Source organism: Epinephelus lanceolatus, chromosome 19, assembly GCF_041903045.1.
Source record: "Epinephelus lanceolatus isolate andai-2023 chromosome 19, ASM4190304v1, whole genome shotgun sequence".
NCBI classification, from domain to species: domain Eukaryota; kingdom Metazoa; phylum Chordata; class Actinopteri; order Perciformes; family Serranidae; genus Epinephelus; species Epinephelus lanceolatus.
The window spans coordinates 32963885-32984768 of NC_135752.1; the positions used below are offsets into that span (position 1 = coordinate 32963885).

Here is a 20884-nt window from a genome sequence, read left to right on the forward strand (position 1 = left end):
TGCTGCGGCTAATGCTTCCAGCTAGCCCTGGTTTGTTATTCAGGTTAAAGTGAGAGGAAGCACCGGATCAGTCAGGCAGCTGAGTGAAGTGGAGCCTGATGAGGAAGCACCAGTTAGCCCCGGTTTCACTACACGCAGATTCACTTGATACAGGAGCGAGGAAATAAAACCTGAACAGCCAATCAGAGTGATCTCTTTGACCGACAAGCTCCGCCGCCGATTCAACATGCTCAATCGGCTGAAAAGCTGCCAACGCCGAAGGTGCGAGACACACCACAAAAACTAGGCCGACAGACGCTCACCGACGGCCCAACTTTGGTCGACGACTGACTGTCGGCTTGGCGTCTCAGGGCCTTAATGGTGCAGCATGATCAAATCATCATGATCTAATCATTATCAGGTGTGTGACAAAGGTGTGGTCCATATAACAGATCAGTGTGTGTGGGTCTCAATATGCTTCTTGATCTCAAAGGCCCAAAGGCACTTGTTTTCTACAGTCAGACTCCATTTCTTGGACATGTGGGTTGAAAAAATCTTCCAGTACACTGAGCACTACTCTCTACAGAAAAGAAACAGCCATTTGCAAGGAGTAAAGTATTTCGATCTGTCACCCCACACCCCTTAAACGTGGTCTACCAAGGAGTCGGTTCCTCAGACTCAGACCTATTTGTCAAACCACAGAGGATTTCGTCAATAAATCAGTAGATATGAAACAAAGATTTTTTGGAACGGGGTTATCCAAGTGACTGTGTGGAGGAAGTCTATCAGGGAGCCTTTCAGGGACAAAGAAATGAACTGTTAAAAAAGAATTTCCAACAGAAAAAGAAGAAACACTCTATCATGTTCAGTACAACATATAACCCCATTTGCCACAGACTGGGCTCTGTTATTAAAAAACACTGGCACATATTATCATCAGACCCAACAGTATCCATGGATTTAAAATAACCACCAAAGAGGATGTAATCTTTTGCTGATGCAAGCACACAGTCTTTGTTAAAACCTCTTCCAAATGGGTGTAGAGGATGTGCTCAATGGAACAGTATGGTCACAGGAAAGTATTTTACTCATCCACACACTGGAAAAAATGTTTCATCAACAATGTCATCACATGTTCAACCACGCGTGTAATTTATACGATCAAACGTCCTTGTGGGTTACGCTATGTTGGTAAAACGTCACGTGCACTGAAGCAGAGAACAAGTGAACACAAGAGCTCCATAAGGAGAAATGAAAGAGATTACCAACATCCTCCAGCAAATAGCCAGCAAAAACAACGTGACAATGATCCTATCACAGGAGACCCACACAGAAAATGAAAACATCTTGAAGGTCCTGGGGTTTACCTTGGTCGGTCACATTGCTAATAAACATTGCGGCATTGCCACGTTTGTCCGCAAAGACATGGCCTGGTCAGCTGCTCCACAGAGATCACCCAGTAGCGGTACGTTTCAATGACTTAAAACAAATGTATCTCATCCTGTAGGTTTCAGGGCATTGAAAAAGTTTGTCAATTTATGGTCTATGGTTCATTTGGCATAAGACTATACAATGTTGAAAATTGTGACAGATTTATGAAAGCTGCACCGCTGTGTTCATTCATGAGATCAACATTTTTTGTGAATAATCTTGTAAATAGCATTTATTGTGTAAGGAGCTTGAGGTTTCTAGGTTTTTTCCTATGTTTTTTTTTCCTTGCTCTTTCATATGTGGTGTATGTGACATATGGTGCGCAGGCTGTTGTCAATTATTGAGAAACACACCCCCAGCTGATTAATTCCCTCACACCTGTGCATACCTGTGCGAAATGGGTGGGGCAGTTTCTATTTAAACTCAATGTTGGACATAATGGTGTTGAACACTCTTGACGAAGGTCCAGGACAACCAAAATGTTAGCGTTACTAAAAATTGGTTGCTTAGGAGTGTTTCATTTTAAAAAGAATACTTACATGTTGAAGCATGAGGTAAAGGGTCACAGTTCTGTGCAGGATTTTCTGTTCAAAGACTCAAATGAAAATAGAATTAAACATTAACATTGGCCATAGAGTATATAGAAGTAGCACTGAAGGCGGATATAAAAAGGAAAACTAAATTGTTTGCAAAGATGATATATGTGCGAAGAGAAGACCAATGATAACAAAGTAGTCCAATACAGTACAGTGTTTAGAACAGAGTGTAATCTATAACACAAGATTCTGGGCTGAGGATCATGAGAAGAGTCATTTATTCATATTGTGTGCAGAGGATGTGGTGGAGTTAAGGAGTCTCACAGCCTTAAGAATAAAGCTGCTCTGTATTCTGGTGGTATGGTAGCAAATACTTTATCACTTGCCAGGCAGCAGCAGGGAGAACAGGCTGTGGATGGGGTACAGACTGGCTTTAAGTATCCTTTGGGCTCATCTAACCGCTGGTGCTCAATAGATGGGTACCAGTGATGTTCTGGGTAGTTTTAACCACCAGCTCCAGAGCTTTTCCAGCCCTGGGTCGTGCACATCTAATGCCAGTTTATGCTTCCAGTCAGGTTGCTCTGCTACAAAAGTTAACACGAACTTGGTGCAGGGATTTCGCCTTCTTAAGTTTGCTTAAGAAGTTAAGCCGTTGTTGAGCCCTTTTTTTCTTAATCGCAGTGGGTATGTGTGATGGTCATGACAGGCCCTTTGTGATGCTGGTTCCCAGGAATCTAAAACTGTCCTTGAAATTCTTTGTCATATCCAGAAAAAAACCCACAGAGGCTAACAAAGCAGGTTTCTCATTACTCATGAGGTTTTTGTCAACTGAAATGAAGCCTGGTGCTAGCAGATTTTATTCGCTGTAGCTAGCTGGTGGATAGTGTTAAGCATCTAATTCTGTGAATTGGTTGAAAACTATGTCTCTAGTTGTTTTGTTTTAGAACAAAATGCATGTAAAAGAGTCTAAAATGTGCATATGATGGCTACATACATGATATAATACTAAAATGAGCTGGACAGCACGGAGCATGGACAACATCAAGACCATCTGTATAACCCCTCTCATCCTCTCTATGACATGTTGTAGCAGATGGACAGCTCATTCAGCAGATTCTAATGTTTTAACTCCATTAAATGGCCATTATCAGTGGCAATAAGCATCATAGATATGGGTTCATGTCCCATGTGAAACCAGTATTTATGCCCAACCCTGATCTTTTTTAATTCATCATCGTTTTGGCACATGGGATAGAGAAATGGAAACCTAAGTAACTGCTAACGGCCATTAAATGGGCTGATAATGGGCTTCAGGACCTGCAAGTAGGCGTAGCAGGTCCCTGCTCACCCATGAGGCTTGTAACTGCTGATAACAGCCATTCAATGGAGCGATATCATTCAAGGCAGGTGGCTCATTCAGCCACTGAGTCATCCCACCCAGGTGCAAAACAGAGCGCTCCAGGCTGTCCTTTGTACCCGCTGCTATGAGACCATGCAACAGCAGTGGAAACCATGGAAACGATGAACAATTGGTGCTCAAGGGATGGTCAGTTGTATGTTTTTCCTTTCCTTTTTTTTTTGCCATTTCTCTCCATATTTCTGCCTGTTTGCCAGGTTGTATTTGTTCTGTCTGTACCCTTTGCAAAAGAATATAAAATACTGAAAAAGAACAACCTCTTTTAATTACTATAGAGGGCCTCATGGCAAGTTATTTATGAGATACAGAAAATAACTTTGTTTCCCCTTTAGTTACATTGCTACAGTAGCAGTAGTGGACAGCAAGTTCTGCTTCTGCATGAAAGCCAACAAGTAAGAAGAAGACCTGTTTGTCTTAAAGGGATAGTGCACCCAAAAATGAAAATTCAGACATTATCTACTCACCCATATGCCGAGGGAGGCTCAGGTGAAGTTTTAGAGTCCTCGCCAATGTCTCACGGTCTCGCGCAAGCGCACACACGTGAGCTTGGTGTACACAGAAGCAGTTAGAGCTACAGGCTACAATGAGACTTAAATGAGTTTAAATGACGTTTTTCCAAACAACTTTTTATGTCGGGGATTCAGGACACTTGGATCACTACGGATGAGCAGTATGGAGATATTTTGTGGTTTCAATTATGTGTTTTTTGGATGTTTTAATCTGGGGCGCCCAGCCTCCATTAGGTGGAGTTGTGTTGCTAGCCCCATCTCCGCAAGTGATGTGAGGACTCTAAAACTTCACCTGAACCTCCCTCGGCATGAGGTTGAGTAGATAATGGCTGAATTTTCATTTTTGGGTGCACTATCCCTTTAAGAAACAGGTGACAAAAAGTGAAAGGTAATCGTCTAAATACACCATCTTATTGCAAATTTTATTGGATGAAAATACTGGGCAATTAGGCCCCATTTCCACCAAACACTTTCAGTATGGTACCTTTGGAACCAACAGTAGCCCTCCAGACATGGTACCTAGACCCTAGCGTCTCCACCACAAGCAGTACTCTTAAATGTGGGCAGGGTTGTTGTCACTCACTGCTCTGTCCAGCACTCACTGTATATCCTCATAACTAGTGACACAGATGGAAGTCTGCGCCGCGTTTATCGTCCACAGAACGAGGCTGCACGCCGACATTTACACAACAAAATAAAACAGGCTGCAGTGAGAGTCTCTCTCCATGGGATATTTAAAATTAGTGGGTTTGTGCATTTAGTCCTTCTCAGGCAAGCTCAGGGGTTTAGTGTTGCCGGAGCCCACACGTTTTTCTTTTTTCCGAGTGAGGATTAGGATATATGCTGTTCACATAACCCGGTCGAAATTAGTATGTCTAGTTGCTTGAAGATCCACTCATTACTTAAAGTATATGTCATATAAAAACTAACGGAGTGGTCAAGTTCATTCATTCATTTTCCATAACCGCTTATCCTCTTGAGGGTCGCGGGGGCGCTGGAGCCTATCCCAGCTAACGTTGGGTAAGAGGCAGGTCACCAGACTATCACAGGGCTGACACATAGAGACAGACAACCATTCAAACTCTCATTTACACCTACGGTCAATTTAGAGTCACTAATAAAGTAACTTTGATACCCGGAGAAAACCCACGCTGACACGGGGAGAACATTCAAACCCTGGGCTCGAACCCAGGGTGGGAGAGGAACCCTCTTGCTGTGAGGTGACAGTGCCACACAAGGTGTGTTGTTAAGGTATGTTGATTGAATTGGCTCATCAACTCATGCATTGAGTAATATTACAAGGTAACATTCCACCTTAAAAGTCACCGGCAGTCAAGTTTTTTTCTCAGACTCCAGCTGCTGCAAGAGGCAGCAAAACCAGCCACAACTCAGCCCTGAGCAGAGTGACCATCCTCTATTGACCAATCAGACTGCAGTGTTCACAGCTCCACCTTTTAGTACCAGATCTGTGTGCTAGGTACCCCAACAGAGGGGGGACCAAAAATGGGGACAGTACGGAACGGTTCCATTGGTACCATCTACAACTTTTCACAGTGGAAAAGTACTGAACTATACTGTAACATACTGCTCGGTGGAAACGGGGCTTTAATCAATTCAATTAAAGCTTATTGTCCAAATCAATGAATCCATACACGTTGTAATTTGCCATTAATTTGTATTCAGTGATTATTTTGTGTGTAATTTTGAATACATTTGCAATATTTTGTCATATAGTTATTGGAAAGATACTTGTATTTGTACTGTGGTATCCCTGTGGTAAATGTTTGTTGCTGGTAGAAAAGACACAAATCCAAGATTCCCAAGAAGGAGACTATATGCCATGCATTTATTTCAGCACTGCGACATATCCCTCAGACAATCAAGATTCATGTCATAACCATACTTTATTCACTTTAAGGACCCGGCATAGGCCCCTTCATTACATGGCATAAATACTACATGAAGTTCTACTTGTTACAGTATGTTTCCAGTGACTCTATGGGCAGTTCCATATGCATTTAAATTGTTGTATAACCTGTAACATTATAGAAATTCCCACCACATTTTCCATAACAATGTGTTTTTTTTTTCTTTTTCTTTTAAACAGTGCTTCTGCATATTAACAAAGGACAAATGTTTGCACCAGATCTCCCATTGTCTTTCAGTATTTCAATTACAGTGATTATGTCACACAGTAGTCCATCCGCATCTCATTCCCAAAGTGCAAATAATGGCACTAGAACAGGAGGGCAGATGTTTCCACCTTGTCAAAGTGCAGCTCTGAGCACAACAGGAACCAAATGTACTATATGGCAGTATATGCATGTCATTTACTGGGCTAGCTTTCATTAACATCCTTTTTCACGGTTAGTACTTCAGAAGAACATAGACTCTTGGATGAGACTGGGGAAAACAGATGATACATCAGAGGATACAGGAATAAATACAGCTTTTTTAATGCATAATAATAATTTATACTGGCATGAATAGCAGTTCCCATATAATATCATGTACGCGGATAGCTTTCATTCCCGTTTGGTATACGTTCTGATAATGGCAGCTGCAGGGTTAAATCTCCTCCCAGAAGTCTATCCACTTGTCAAACATTACCAATAATGAATTTGCATGTGCCTCTGTGTAGTGTGATTAACAATTTTGATGGTGAATAACACAATCCCATTACAGGAGCATGGAACTATTATTAGGACACGATGAGACCCGAAGGAATGAATGTGTGAAAGAGTAACAGCCTGTCACACTAATGTACCCGCATGGAGAGGTGTGTTATGCAGCTGGAGGGCCATAGAGTGTGTGGTATTTGTCATTTAATAAAGTGAGAGCATCCTAGGAGCTTATCTGATAGTGTGCATGATGGCTAGACCCGAAGTTTTCAGAATTATCACTGACTGGCTGACGAGTTGTGGGTGGGTGGTTGTCTTCCTCGTCCTATCTCTCGCATTTGTTGTAGGCCGTCAAGTCAATGGGAGTTGGGACCTGTGACAGCTGCTGTCGCTTGCGTCGTCGGTGTGTCAATCAGCGTGTGTGTGTTGTCAAGTGTTGTGGGGTTGAGGTGACACAGAGGAGGAGAGATCCTGTCGATGGCTTGATCCGCTGTCTCTCAGTGCTTTATCCAGTTGGCTCAGTCGCCTTCCGCGTGTCATTGTGTCACCACGTTTATCTTCCTCCGCTCATCTGTAGACTATAGGATACACCTTCTCTCTTTCTCCCTCTCTCTCTGCTGAGGTGCAGTGGAGGATCCTGGACTATAGAGGCAGACGGATGTGCATGGCAGAACTATTGGGCCGCGCAGCCAAAACATAGATGGCACTCTCCCTTAAAAAGTCTGCCCAGGTCACTGGCCTGTTGGAGAAGAGAATTTTTGTTTTATTTCAATTAGTCAAACATCACTTTGTACGACTAAAATTAGTGGTATGGATAATGTTAAGGTCAAATACTGAATAAAAGAAATGGAGGACAACAGTGAAAAGGCTTTTGTCTGAGTTTTGTTAGTTTTCTTCCTGTCAACAAAAAGACCAAAGCCAGCAATAAATTGAATCTACTAACAAGTATGGCCTGTGTTGCCAAAGCTGGTCTTATTCCTCTGTGCCATACGGCTCCATTTTTGCCAAAAAACTATTAAAAACCCAACAGTGAGCCACACTGTTGCAGTCTGGGACATATTCCTTCATTACAATAAGCATGAACACTGTAGTTACCTCCGCCAAGGAGGTTATGTTTTCGCCGGCGTTGGTCTGTTTGTCTGTTTGTCTGTTTGTCTGCAAAATAACTCAAAAAGTTCTGAACGGATTTTAATGAAATTTTCAGGAAAGGTTGATAATGGGACAAGGAACATATTTGGTGGTGATCGGTTGAAGCGAAGTGGATAAAATAATAAAATGGCGGGAAATCCCAGCTGCTTGGCAGAGGTCTGCTCTCTCCGAGTGCTTTTCTAGTTTAGTTTGAGTCAGTCCGACATACATCATCCCAGTGGTGCCCCCAGAAGTTCTTTACTGGGGTGGCCAGATGGGCCCACTGAAAATCTTGGGGTGGCACACCAAAACCAAAAGCATGACTGAATTTCTGGAGTTATATTATGCTGTTGTAGTATACACACAGGCTATTGAAAACTATGTTACTCATTATCTGATGTGCACAGACTTATACCGGTACAGTTAACATTTTGAGTTCCAACAACAATCTTGTTTTAATGTGTTGTGTATCTATACATGTGTTGGGCAATCCATTGTTCTTCAAATAGGCTGGTTGCCCTTTTTGCTAATATTAATTCATTCATTTATTCATCCATTTTCCATAACTGCTTATCCTGTTGGGGGACACGAAAGGGCTGGAGCCCATCCCAGCTCTCGTTTGGTAGGAGGCGGGGTTCACCCTGGACAGGTCGCCAGACTATCACAGGGCTGACACATAGAGACAGACAAACATTCATGCTCACATTCACACCTATGGCCAATTTAGAGTCACTCTTGACTGTGGGAGGAAGCCGGAGTACCCAGAGAAAACCCACGCTGACACGGGGGGAGCATGACGGGAGCACAGAAGGGATTTGAACCCTCCTTACTACCCTCTTGCTGCGAGGCAACACACTAACCACTGAGTCGCCCGCTTTTGTACATTGATTGTTAGGAACAACACATTTACTGGGAACATCCATCCATTTTCTAACCGCTTATCCTCTTGAGGGTTGCGGGGGGGCTGGAGCCTATCCCAGCTGACATTGGGCGAGAGGCAGGGTACACCCTGGACAGGTCACCAGACTATCACAGGGCTGACACATAGAGACAGACAACCATTCACACTTCCATTCACACCTACGGCCAAGTCCTATCCCCAATCTGCAATCCCAATCCCTCCCAATCTTTGGGACATGCAAACTCTGCCACCCGGGATTGAACCAGGAACCCTCTTGCTGTGAGGCAACAGTGCTAACCACTACACCACCATGCCGCCCTTACTGGGAACAAACCTCAAGTTTAGGGGAGACTCTTGGGTACCCATTGAGCCCCTTTTCACTGAGATATCTTGACATGAGGGTTCAAGGGACGTCTTTGAAAATGTCCATGCCAGGTGTTGCTTTACCAAAATTCAGCCTAAATGAGGAACAATATTTAGCCCCCTTCCCGACAAGCTATGTTGACATGGTAGATACTAATGGATGCCTTGGGTTGTCTGATTTCAAAGGATACTTCTACCTTTCCACTAGCTTAAAAAATGAGCACACCGCAGCCTTTAAAAACAGAAATGCTGACCTCCTTGCCACTTAGAGCCAGTGGTGGTGGTAGGGAGGGTGTTAGCGTATGTATCATGATAGTGTATCATGAGGGTCATGGACCCACTTAGGATCACCACTGAACATTTTTCATGGAATTTTTTTTATCAAATAAATATAGAATACCACCAGCTTTCTCTTGACCACACTGAAGATGTAATTCTGATCTATATTTTCCCCACCCCTTATAACCACACTATATATGAACATGTGCAGGTGTTATCCCACACAGGTCACATACACTTTCCAATATAATACAGTAACCACGCAGTAAAAAATGATTCAGTAATATCATTAAGTACCTGGCCTCAGCTGTAATTTGCCTCCCGCTGCTTTGAAAATTCATTTATAAAAACAGAGTTTGTCAGACCTCTGTCTGCATGTTCTGCTAATTAGTATTCAACTTAATATGGCTCTCTTGTGTACCTCTCTTTTTTAATTGCGGCTCCCTGTAGTCGCTGCCTGAAGTGCTGGTGCATTAGCTGCAATTACTGCAAAATGTCATAATGTGGCATGAAGAAAAGTCTCAAATGTCATGATATGCCAAACAGGATTTGTCTTCATTATCGGGTGACAGTTAGAAAGTGAGTTTCAGGTCATTTGCAGCAGCAGCCAAGCACGAAGCAGGAAGGTTGTCGCCATCCACGCCAGAATCTTCTTGGTTGTTTCATTCAAAATTAATCCCACTTTTACCGCCCACGAAAGTCTTGCTGTCTTTGTGCAGCGGGGACTACTTCGGGGACATGACAGCCATATCCAGGCTGGTCCAGTGGGAGAAGTCTAAGCTTATTCTAATAGGGTTAACAAGTTTATGTAAATTTCTCTGCTAAAGGAAGTCTGCAGGCCTGTAAAGCCTGTTAGAAGTAAGAGTCTGTGAGACGACAGCTTCACCACTTTGGTATTTGATGCAAGGCTGTAATATTGTAAGGTGTTTCTTACAATTTTTGTCCACCTCCTCACACACTCACACACCCACTGATAATATAAGAGGACAAACCTGCTGTCATCAGTCTTGCTCCTTTCACTGCCAGAGCTGGCCGGACTGCTCTCACATATGGGGCCAACGTGACTTATACTGTGTCAAAGGATAGAAACGAATTAGTTAGATAGCAGGCTACAACAACAGTCAATGAAAGGACAAGACATTTCTGTGTGCTGGGATAAAAAGAGAAGAACAAGGGGATTAATTTTAGAAAGAAAAAAGAAAATGCATCCTGTCATTCCAACTTTTAGAACAAGGGCATCACGCATGGTGAATTAATTGGAATATAAGGACATTTACTGATCCACATCAGCAAGTCTGACATTTAAAATAAAACTCATTTGGATGGTATATTGCTGAGCTCAGAGTCGGTCAATATTTATTGGTACTTAAACAAATTAGAGCTGTAGGCAGAGGCAAGCAAGCCACCATTACTACTAACAATAATCTAAACCCCACGCGCTATCATATATGTGCAAGGATTTTACTTTACAAACACTTTTGCAAAGGAATTAGTCCGAGAGATGCTGCAGAACTGGTTGCGTGTTGGAAATTAAGTCATCAGATGGCATGAAAATCAACCAAATGTGGTCCAATTTGAACAGACAGCGAGAAGTCTTTCTGGCCTGCGCCACAATCAGCTGCTCCGACAGGAAACTTCGACATTGTGAAAACTGGGAAGTGAAAGTCACAAGCCTCTGCGCCATTAAAATTCATTTCACTCCCATAAATCTCCATTAAATCTTCATCTTTGGATCGCAGTCTGAGCAGCATGCTGACAAGGGATGGACCAGGAGCCAGACGGTGTAGAGACAGAGTGATATGCCTACACGGGGCCAATGGTGAGCCGCTACCACGCTGATCTCTTGTAACTTGGTGCTCTTTTACATTTCCTGGCCAAAATTCCACTCGCGGGCATGGTTACACCTGAGTGAATGCTGGCAAGTGACTATTTGTGCTGAGTGAGGGGAGTGCCTGATGTGACAGACATGGAAACGTAGCTTATTTGTACATGTTCCCTTTTCTTACCTTCCATGCCTGTCTCCCTACTCAGGCAGCATCTCTCAAGCAGGGCTGTTTGTAGTTTTCCTGTCAGCTATACTATAGTGCTACTACTACTGCAAACTCAAGGTCCCTGAGGGAGGTTGGTTGGAAAAACCTTGTGCGATTCTTTATCACCCATAGACTTACAGCACTGCGAACAGGCCTACGGAGCCTATGCAGAACCTCACTGGCCAATCATGATTGTCCCCTCCACAAATACTTCTTCCAATGCTAATTTCGCTCACGTGTGACCATGCTCTGTGTATTTCAGAGTCACTCACCTAGCACCACTGAGCTAGCTGATGTTACAGCTCAGCTGAGGAAGACACAATTACTGTTTACATCTCACGCTGCCATGAGCACAAGCCTCTCTTCCATGAGTAGATGTGATAAATGGAACTGCTCACAACAAGGTCTGTGGGTTATCTCAAGTAATTGGGTCATGAGCTCTGGAAAGAGACATTGCTGATGAGTTTCTCAAATGTATTTTTCTGGCAGCTTTGAGCACCACAAGCCCATCTGGCTCCATTATATTCAAAAGAAGGCAGACGTCTCAGCAGCTCACACCAAAAGAATCTTGACTAATATATTTTTTTTCTGTTAAACCAAGTTCAGACCAAAGATTTGCTTAAAGACAAGTTGAAACAGGCAACCACTTGCAATGCGCCATTCTGCAACTACTAAAAACCTGCTGGTTCACACCAATGCAACTAGATGAGATGGTGTATCATCTCTATGCAACAACTCTCTGTACTTCTGATTTCCAGTTTTTCAGGTATATTTTGTGGCTGAATATAATTTGTAGCTTCTTAAAATATGAATGAGGATAGTGATAGTGAGATACTGGCTACAGTTGCATCTGTAGTTGTAATGAAACGGTGAATAATGATACTAGTAAGGAGCGCCAATTAGTTAGTCAATTAGAATGTGTGTGTTGGGGGGACATAAGCACATACAGCGAGCAGCAGCAGCGACCCACAGTGCAACACCGGCACACCATGAGGACGGAAACAGAGGTCTCGGCAAAGATGGAGTGTGAACGAGCCATCCGCTTTCATTTTGACTTGACCAGCCAGGACTTCACTTTGCCAATTGGCTGTAGAAACAGGTGACGTGCTTGACGTTCCAAAAGCAACCGCCTGCAATTTGACCAGCTGAGTTACAGGTGACACCATCAGCCGGTTTGAGTCGATCTCAGATCGGCCAGTTCACACCTCTGCAACCTTTCTCTCCAAAACAATTTCGTCTTATTGCGAATCTGTGGTCTAAACTGGGCCATACAACTACTGTTTCCAAATTCTTACAAAAGACTTCCACACCCAATGTGATTTATTTTTCAGGGTGGATTTTTTTTTAATGCCAAATCCATTGTCAAGACATTGTCACTTAACATTTCACTAGAAACCAAATTAACTGTCTTCCCCGCCTACATGAGTCAAGAGTTTTTGATCTTCTAGATTTAGATAGAATCTCTGCTGATAAACCTTCTGACTGATGGCTCCTTTTCACTCTCATGCTGTAGCTTGTGAAGGTCTGTAACCCCGCAGAGCTGTCTGACTCATTTGATTTTTATTTGCTCTTTAATGAGCACCAATGAGGTTGCATTTTTAGTGTTACGTGTGGACCTGATGTGCATAGCGCACACTCAGACCCCTTTGGTTTGCAGTGTCCTCTTACTTTGATAAGTGAGGCTTTTAAAGCACAGCTTCCCTAAAGAGAACAAAAGGCTTTCTTTTGATCCCTATAATTAGAGGCCAGCCTGAATCTTACCCGTGCCTTGGTATAACAAGTCCTAATCATATGAAGGGCTCACATTCTGCTCATTAAACTTCATTCAAGGGTGCATGCGTCTCTGATTGCTGTATGTTCGGAAAGAGTTCCAGTTTGCTGTTAAGAGGCCTCTCTACCCCCTTTTTTTGGAACGAGGGTTAAATTACGAATGAAACCTAAATCGAGGGGTTGTCTGAGAATACTTGAGGATTGCAGAGATCTCGAGGGTGTTCAAGTGAGGAAAAGGAGACAAGCCATGCAGTGCTGAGTCACACTCACCCACAATTCATAGGAGAGCAGAGTCCCATGAGTCTGTGGGGAATGCCGCATGTTGAACAGGCGAGAGGGATGGAAATGGTACAGCATTGGAGATTTGACAGCACAAGAAGGTTATAAGCAGTACTGAGCACATGCACACGTATACATACATATCCAGACCTCACACAACAATGGTGGGAAGTACATTTGTTCCGGTACAACTCTAAGGTACCTGTACTCTCTGTTAATGCTGTGTTCCAAAAGGAAATGTTTTATCATTTACTTTATAAATGCATGAGTGATAAACAGTAACAATAGTACTTTTAATTTTGATACTGGCATACTTCTACTTCTACTGTTGAAAACTGACATACACCCAAGCACAATGTCACAAACACACAGTGAGCACAAACAACCGTGACCTCATCAGAGTCAATCAGAGCTTCCTTTCCTTTCATCACCACTCTAATGAGGTCTGTTTGTGAGTATAACACTGAAAGGAGCAGAGATATTTTCTTTAAATATCCCATGTATTGCAAAATACTGAGTGTGATTCGTTATTGCATTTTCTGCCATAAATAATATTAATCATCAAGTAGAGACTACAGAGAATGGACACCATAAGCACAAGAGCTGTACAACGCAATAACCATCCACCACAGAGAGCTTTTTTTGAAGGTTATGATGTTGGATTTTCGTTCAGACTTTGTCCGAGGGGTGTTGATTCAACTCTCTGGTCATTTTTGATGCTGTACTTTGTGCTAGAGTTGCGCAGGATTGCATGATATTGTAAAACGTGTCTAACATTTTGCCTCTCCTTTGATCCAGTATGAAAGCTTCACAAAGGTGGTATTTGTTGCAGGGTTGTTGTATTGGATTGCCCTATACTGTACACAGTGTTCAGGTTATTGTGTCCATACCCTTTAGCCATTTCAGCAGGTCTTCATTGATCTCAGCCAAGCAAAGCGCAGACAGCTCTGTTTTGAGTCTCCTTCAAGAGTTTTCAAAACCAATCGCCAGAATAAATGTTTTGGCTGATTGTACGTTTCTGCAAACCACAGATATGTAATCTTTTTCGGTATTATGGATATGCTATGCTGATACTGTTGAAACTTTACATTTCTTTATGTTTTAACAATGCAGTGGTTTACATGTGGTTTATATCAAGGCAGAAAACACTTGGTTATAGTTAGAAAAGATCATGTTTTGCCTTAAAAGTCCATAAGTGCAGGATTTAGGGCGATATTTCAACCCAGTCTCACTCCAAAGTCATTGAAATCCAGTTGCTTTGTCATTGCTTCTGGCATCAAACACTGACATAAAAAGCCATCCTTTCACGTTGGGATGATACACAGCCAGTCACGTTATTGTTTAACAACATCCGTTGGCATCACGGGGAAATGCGCTGGGATAAGAGCGAAAGTTAAGCCAGCAAAAGTCCAAGTAGGGCCCAAGGGAGGGGTGGTGGATGGGTCCAACAACCACCTACTTTCACCCAGAAGCCCGGTAATTGCTTCCCGTAAGACTGTAAAGCCAAACCACATTTCTTCCTCAACACAACCATGTGCACATGGTGACAAAACAGAACCATGTGTGTTTGTTGTTGAAAGAAAAAAAAAAAAAAAGTCCCAGAACGTCAACAACCAACGCACCCAGGGTGCCTTGCACATCATGTCCATATGGAAAGTCCATGACCAAACGTCGATATGTGATGAGATCAGAGTGAGAATGTGCTGAACGTTTTGGCAGAAATGGAAAATAATAAGTGTTTCTTAAGTGTATAATCACCTTAAAATAAGAGTTTTCATTACCTAAGAATGAGCCCACCATGTTGCACTGCCATCTTCTACAGTAGCTCAGAACGGACAACCAAACACTGGCTCTAGATAGGGCCATTCTCATTTTTGCATCAGCCACTAGCAGTCTCTCCACAACGAGCACAAAAACACTGATTACTGAAACATGACACTGCTTTATGCAGTGCTTGTACCGGCTTAATTCAACAAGTCAGTTTATGGGAAGTGCCCATTGGTTCGACATCCCATTGTTCCGACCATATTAAACTCATTGTTCCAAAGTCCATTCCGAAATCATCGTGATGCCCTGTTGTTAAGGTCTGGTTAGGTTTAGGCACAAAAACCACTTGGTTAGGGTCAGGAAAAGATCATGGTGTGGGTTAAAATGAAAAAGAAAGTGACAAACTCATAAGTCGTGAGCCTGCTCCGCCTCAAGCCGGTCGCGGCACACCATACACCCGCCGCGAGCCGTTCAGCACCGCGGACAGTCGGACTAATGGGATGTCGAACCAATGGGCTGTCGAACCAATGACATGGACCCCAGTTTATTTGGGAGAGGAAGAGACCTTTGCAGATGATTTAGCTTGCTATAAAAATCTCTTGAACAATGAGCATCTACCTTAATCTTACATACTGGACCTTACCTACCTACTTTAGTAGCCGCCAATGTTTCTAACAGTGGTCCCTGGTGGTCTATAGCTTGGCAGTCGTTTCACCTATATGATGCCATACACCATCTCTCCAACTCCCAATTCAAACCCCAACAAATGATATGGGCATGTAAAAAAAAAAGGAAAACAGAGCATATCCACGCATGTACTCTGCAAAACTCAATGAGCTAGCAGACAAAAACCGGCAAAAATAAACTTGGCAGAATCCTCAAGTATGTCTTACCTTTGCTGTTTTCTGGTCAAAATTTATATTTCAGCTCGAAATAACACTGCTAGTGTCGACTCCTATGACTCTGTGTTAGTTTGAAATAAATTGTGAAGGTCCTGGTTGTTTACATAAAGACAAGAGGTTTCTAGTGTGGAGTGATCACTCTTTATGCGATTATACTATCTTTGGGTTTACTTGCTTCTGGGTCGTCATTGGTGTTTCTGGGGTCTATTTGGGTGGTGCCACTCGATTCTCAAGGCTCTCTGATTCTCTGGTCGATAGAGGGGTCAATCACCAGGATTGACCAGTGGGTTGCTGAGATACTGCATAATGCCTGATCCGAATCGTATTATATTCCATTGGAGAAGTACGTAATCTCTGTTTTGTTATGAATTACTTATTGAATTTGTGTTGAATTACATATCACACATTACCCTGCAATGAATTGAACTGGTTCAAACTTATTGTGATTGGACTGGTTCAAACTTATAGGACTCGAAAGGGCACGTGGTTGTGCAATGCATTGTGGGTCGGAAGCACCATTTTTGCAGTCATTGTTGTTTTGTTACGTTGGTAAGAGAGAGAAGAAGTGAAGCGAGAAGCGAGAAACATCACAATAAAAAATGGACCAGGCTAAGGAGAATGCTGTCAGACAGTACCGAGACAAGCTGGACCCTGTTCCAAAGGCTCGGTACCTCGAAAAAATAAATAAAATAGGTAGAGTGGATCCTTATGAGCACAAGCCTGGAAATCCAGACTCAAATCTTGAAAGATTTTGAGTCTGGCCCTCACCGATACACTCTTCCTACCCAAGGGGTGGCACTAACTGAGGCATTTCAAATGCCGCCGCACGCAATTGGATAGCACGATGGCCAATCAGAGCAAAAAACAAGGTGACGTATTCATTGCACTAAGCCCCATTTGTTTGCTGAACAGTGGGGCTAACTGATATATTATACTTTTGTCATATCACGTCGGCAAACCGGCAAAAACGTCCTTCCTGGAAGCAAAGGCTTCTAGGGCAGTCTTCTGTTCCTCTCTCAAGGAAAAAGATAAGAGTAGTTGGCTTAGCGTTTCTTCCAAAGCTAAATTGAATGGATGCGGTCTTTCAGCAGCTTCCATCTTGGCTGGTTACTTTTCGACTCCTACGGGGCAGCGCTGTCTTCATCATGTTACGCCCACCCAGAGCCCGCCTCTGTCAGATGGACTGATCTGATTGGTCCGATAGGCGATCCAGTGGGCTCTGCTCATTAGGGCCAGATCCCTGTGCAGTGCAAATTAGAATTTGCTAGGGGCGTGGCATCTGGATTTCCAGGTTATATGAGCACCGAAACTGGACTCAGAATTTAAATGACCTGCCGCCATTGTCTGAAGCGAGCTAGTCCTCCATCTTGTCAACAGAATAAGCTACTGTACCGGCGACGAATTTAGGAATACCAAGGGTTCATGGTCAGACAAACTTTGGGTGGGTGCAGGACCTCCGAATTTACCCAAAAGAGGTATGTAAACATTACAAGCCTTGACTTCACTGTGTTTCACCTCCGTGTGGTGCTGCCTGTTTGCTTGCTCAGTTTTTGAATAATCTATCTTGGTGTCTACTGGACCAATTTGTTTCAAACAAAAAATATTTTGAAGCCTGAAATCCACTCTGCATTGAAGTGAATTGAAAAATATTTCATACGGTGCCAAAATGTGTCCAAATGGCACATTTGGTGGTTCCGCCTGGACATACTTGTGTTAAAACATCTGTAAAACTGTTCAGGTTCACTTTTTTAGCATCAGCTTTTCCACAATTACTCATCAGATGTTACTTTACTAATTCCTAGATGAACTGGGCTACTATCCCATGATTCAAAGGTGGTATTTACTCTAAATAATGTGGGGTTTTTTTAGGCGAGGATAGAAATTTGAAATTTTCTACTGTGTTCCAGATGAATTTACTCTGACACAATAACACATATCTTGATTCTGACACTTCTGTAGTAATCTCATGGGCCTTAGCTTTCTTTTGAGACCAAGAGTATTCATACAACCCTTGTAGTTGTGACGGTATACTATATTTATTTTGGGTAAGTCATTTCGGACTGGAGGCAGAAAAAATAGGCCTAGTGATGAAGAGGTTGCTGTTAAAAGACCACGGTTTGAGTGAGTTCCAAGCAAAAGCAACCAGCTTTATCAATCTAATATGTGACAATTTATTAATAGCAGGAATTCTGTCATACTCCGCATCAAACTGGCGGGGAACTGAGTGCCTGCACAGACCGGCTACATTCAGTCCCTTTGCAATTTCTTTATCAGTGTTGCACCGGTGTGAGCATTCATTGCATTCTGCACTGGACAATGTTTCAGAAGAAAACAATTCTTTCTGTTCCTCAGTTATCTGGTGCAGCTGAAAGCGTCTCTGCAGAGCAACAGAAAAACAACACTGCTTTGCCCTTTGTCTTGTTGCAGTGAATAGAAGACTTGGAGGTAAACAAAAAGTCCAGTTTGTGCTGCATGACCTTGGGGAAGTTGTTGTCAAAGCAGCAACCTGAAGGGTCGTAGCTATGGTGTTTGATTTGGAACACTAACCAGAGGACGTGTTAAATAATAAACACAACCAGTGGGAAAACTGGAGGACATAGCTGTTAAAATATAACATTTCTATGAGTTTATGTTGTGTATAATTTATGCTGCATATGTAAGCATGATATGGGAGCTTTTTGAGTATTTATTTTTGTTTACTTGTCTGATTCAAGAACATTATTTTCCCTTTCAGCATATTGGGTGCAAAGAAGGATGGTATGCAAATGATGTGATCAACAAATGGTGCAGTGGTGCAAGATTGCCTGTATTAACTTTAATTCCTCTTTCATTTCTAAAGCTAACATAAGCTCTGCTGTTTTGCATACAAAAAAAACCAAACATTTACCAGACAGCAGCTTCAACAGCTGCAGCAGTTAAGCCCTGCGACCTTGTGAGGTTTTTTAACAACTGATTTATGTAGATGGAGATGAGATTTACTCTACTGTAGTGAAATTACCAAAGGCTACTGTACGGATGCCTCAGTGACTGACATGAAGCGTTACCCCCTTTATTGGCGTTCAGAGCACTTAAGTGAAATACACTTAGTTGATTAGTTCAGGGTGTGATTTAAGGCCTGTCTCCTTAAAGGGAATTTGTTACTGTAGATGAACGAAATAAATGGCTTGCTGATGTATTAACAGTCCATCTTAGCAATACGATAATGAGCTGGAGTGACAGATTTTTTTTTTTTTGGCCACCTGGGGGCAGCAGAAACATATTGTGATCACAGCACTGACATATCGTCACCTCTTGAGTTGCTATGGTGAACTTTTTAGCGAAGTAAGTTGGTGTGAAAGTGCTATATTGTGCTTGCGTTGCGTCCATGATATAGCACTTACGATTACCATGACCTGGATGACTGAGAATCTTCACCGACAAATTTTTAGCTAATACTTGCTTTATTATCCATCCTGCAGTTGCAAAGAAACATTACCATTCATTTCGAGTCGTGTTTGTGTCCACCTGAAGAATTTAAGCCCAAAATTTAGTCTCTTTAAGACCTGTTTTTGGTTTGTCCTGTCTCTTTAGCTGCTAGATGCTCCACTATATTCACCAGCTACTCCCTAACTGTGTCTGTGAGAGTGAAACAAAACAGTGATGTTGCAGCGGAAAACTCTATAAATATTAAAATAAAATAAATTGCTTGCACTGTGCAGGGCTTCAGTGTCTCCTTATTTATTACACCAAGGTGGCGGCGTTTCAAGCATTCCTGCTCTTCATCAGACTTTTTGTTTGTTTTTTTTTCAGTCTGATGAAGAGCAGCTGTGGAGACTTCACAGCCTTGGTGTAATAAATAAGTGGACTTTTTTTTAAAAAAAAAAAAAAAAAAATCTGCTTACTTTTGCCTCAGCACCTGCCCTCATGGGTTTGTATGTGTGTACGTACTCCTATTTGCTGAAACTCAGTAAAGCCAAGGGGAGCTGCTGCAGTGATAATCCTCTGTGGGTTCAGAAATCAGGGTAAAGTAAAATCTGAGATCTGCATCTAAACACATTATACATGAACAAAATAATACTGAATTTCTGTGTCCAAAAGCCTGCTCATTGACCCAGTGGAGCAACCCTTAGCATAAGCCAGATAGTCTTTGAGTTTTGTTGTTGTTTGAATAAAAAAACTTTCCATTCTTTGGCAGACTAAAGTCCAGTTCAGACCAATGATTCGTGAGGAGATGAAACCATTTAAGGATATCGCAGAGAAAAGTTGCAGCGGTGTGAACTGGTCGGTGTGAGTTCGACTCAAGCTGGCTGATGGTGTCACCTACAACTCAGCTGGTCAAATTGCCAGCAATGTTAGTGCGTAAAACTCATCACCTACCTCAACAGCCAATCAGCTTGTAGTGAAGTCCGCTGGTCAAGTCAAAATGACCGTAGACGGCATGTGCGCTTGCTGCAGCAGGTGCTCCGTCCCCGCCGAGCCCTCTGTTTCCGTCCTCACAGTGTGCCAGTGTCGAATGGTGGGTCGCTGCTGCTGCTGCTGCTGCTGCTGCTGCTCATTGTATGTGCTTGCCCCCCCCTCACCCACACATTCTCATTGGCTGATTAATTGGAGCTGTTATATGATTGTGGCATATTTATTATGAATAATGTGATGCTTGTTTTGTTTCTGTGTTTCATATTTTAAGAAGCTACAAATTATATTCAGCCACAAAATAAGTCTGAAAAGCTAGAAGTCAGAACAGAAGTACAGAGAGTTGTTGCATAGAGATGATACACCATCTCATCTTGTTGCAGAATGGCGCATTGCAAGTTTGTTTCAACTCGTCGCCAATCTTTGGTCTGAACTGGACTTAAGAAGAACTAGGTTAATTTCCAGGCAGGGTCAGTGTCGTCTGGCATTGATTTTGATTCTGGCTCTGGTGTTTCAAACTTCTATGGTTGTTTAAGCTGCTAGATGGAACATCCATTGTAGTGCTACAATCAAAAGAAGGTAC

General features: G+C 42.6%; 1 protein-coding gene across 2 annotated transcripts in view; it reads right to left on the reverse strand.

Moving 5' to 3' along the window:
* Positions 1–5688: 5688 nt before the first annotated feature.
* Positions 5689–20884, reverse strand: part of phf24 (PHD finger protein 24) — a 48474-nt gene continuing 33278 nt past the window's right edge. Inside the window, exons 7-9 of one of the 2 annotated variants that reach the window (XM_033646954.2) lie at positions 13235–13267; positions 10157–10234; positions 5689–7232 (exon numbers count right to left, since the gene is read on the reverse strand). In XM_033646954.2, coding sequence (XP_033502845.1) covers positions 7136–7232; positions 10157–10234; positions 13235–13267 — 208 coding nt within the window. In that variant the 3' untranslated portion in view covers positions 5689–7135. The remainder of the gene's footprint in view (positions 7233–10156; positions 10235–13234; positions 13268–20884) is intronic. The other variant, XM_033646955.2, reaches the window with a different exon arrangement.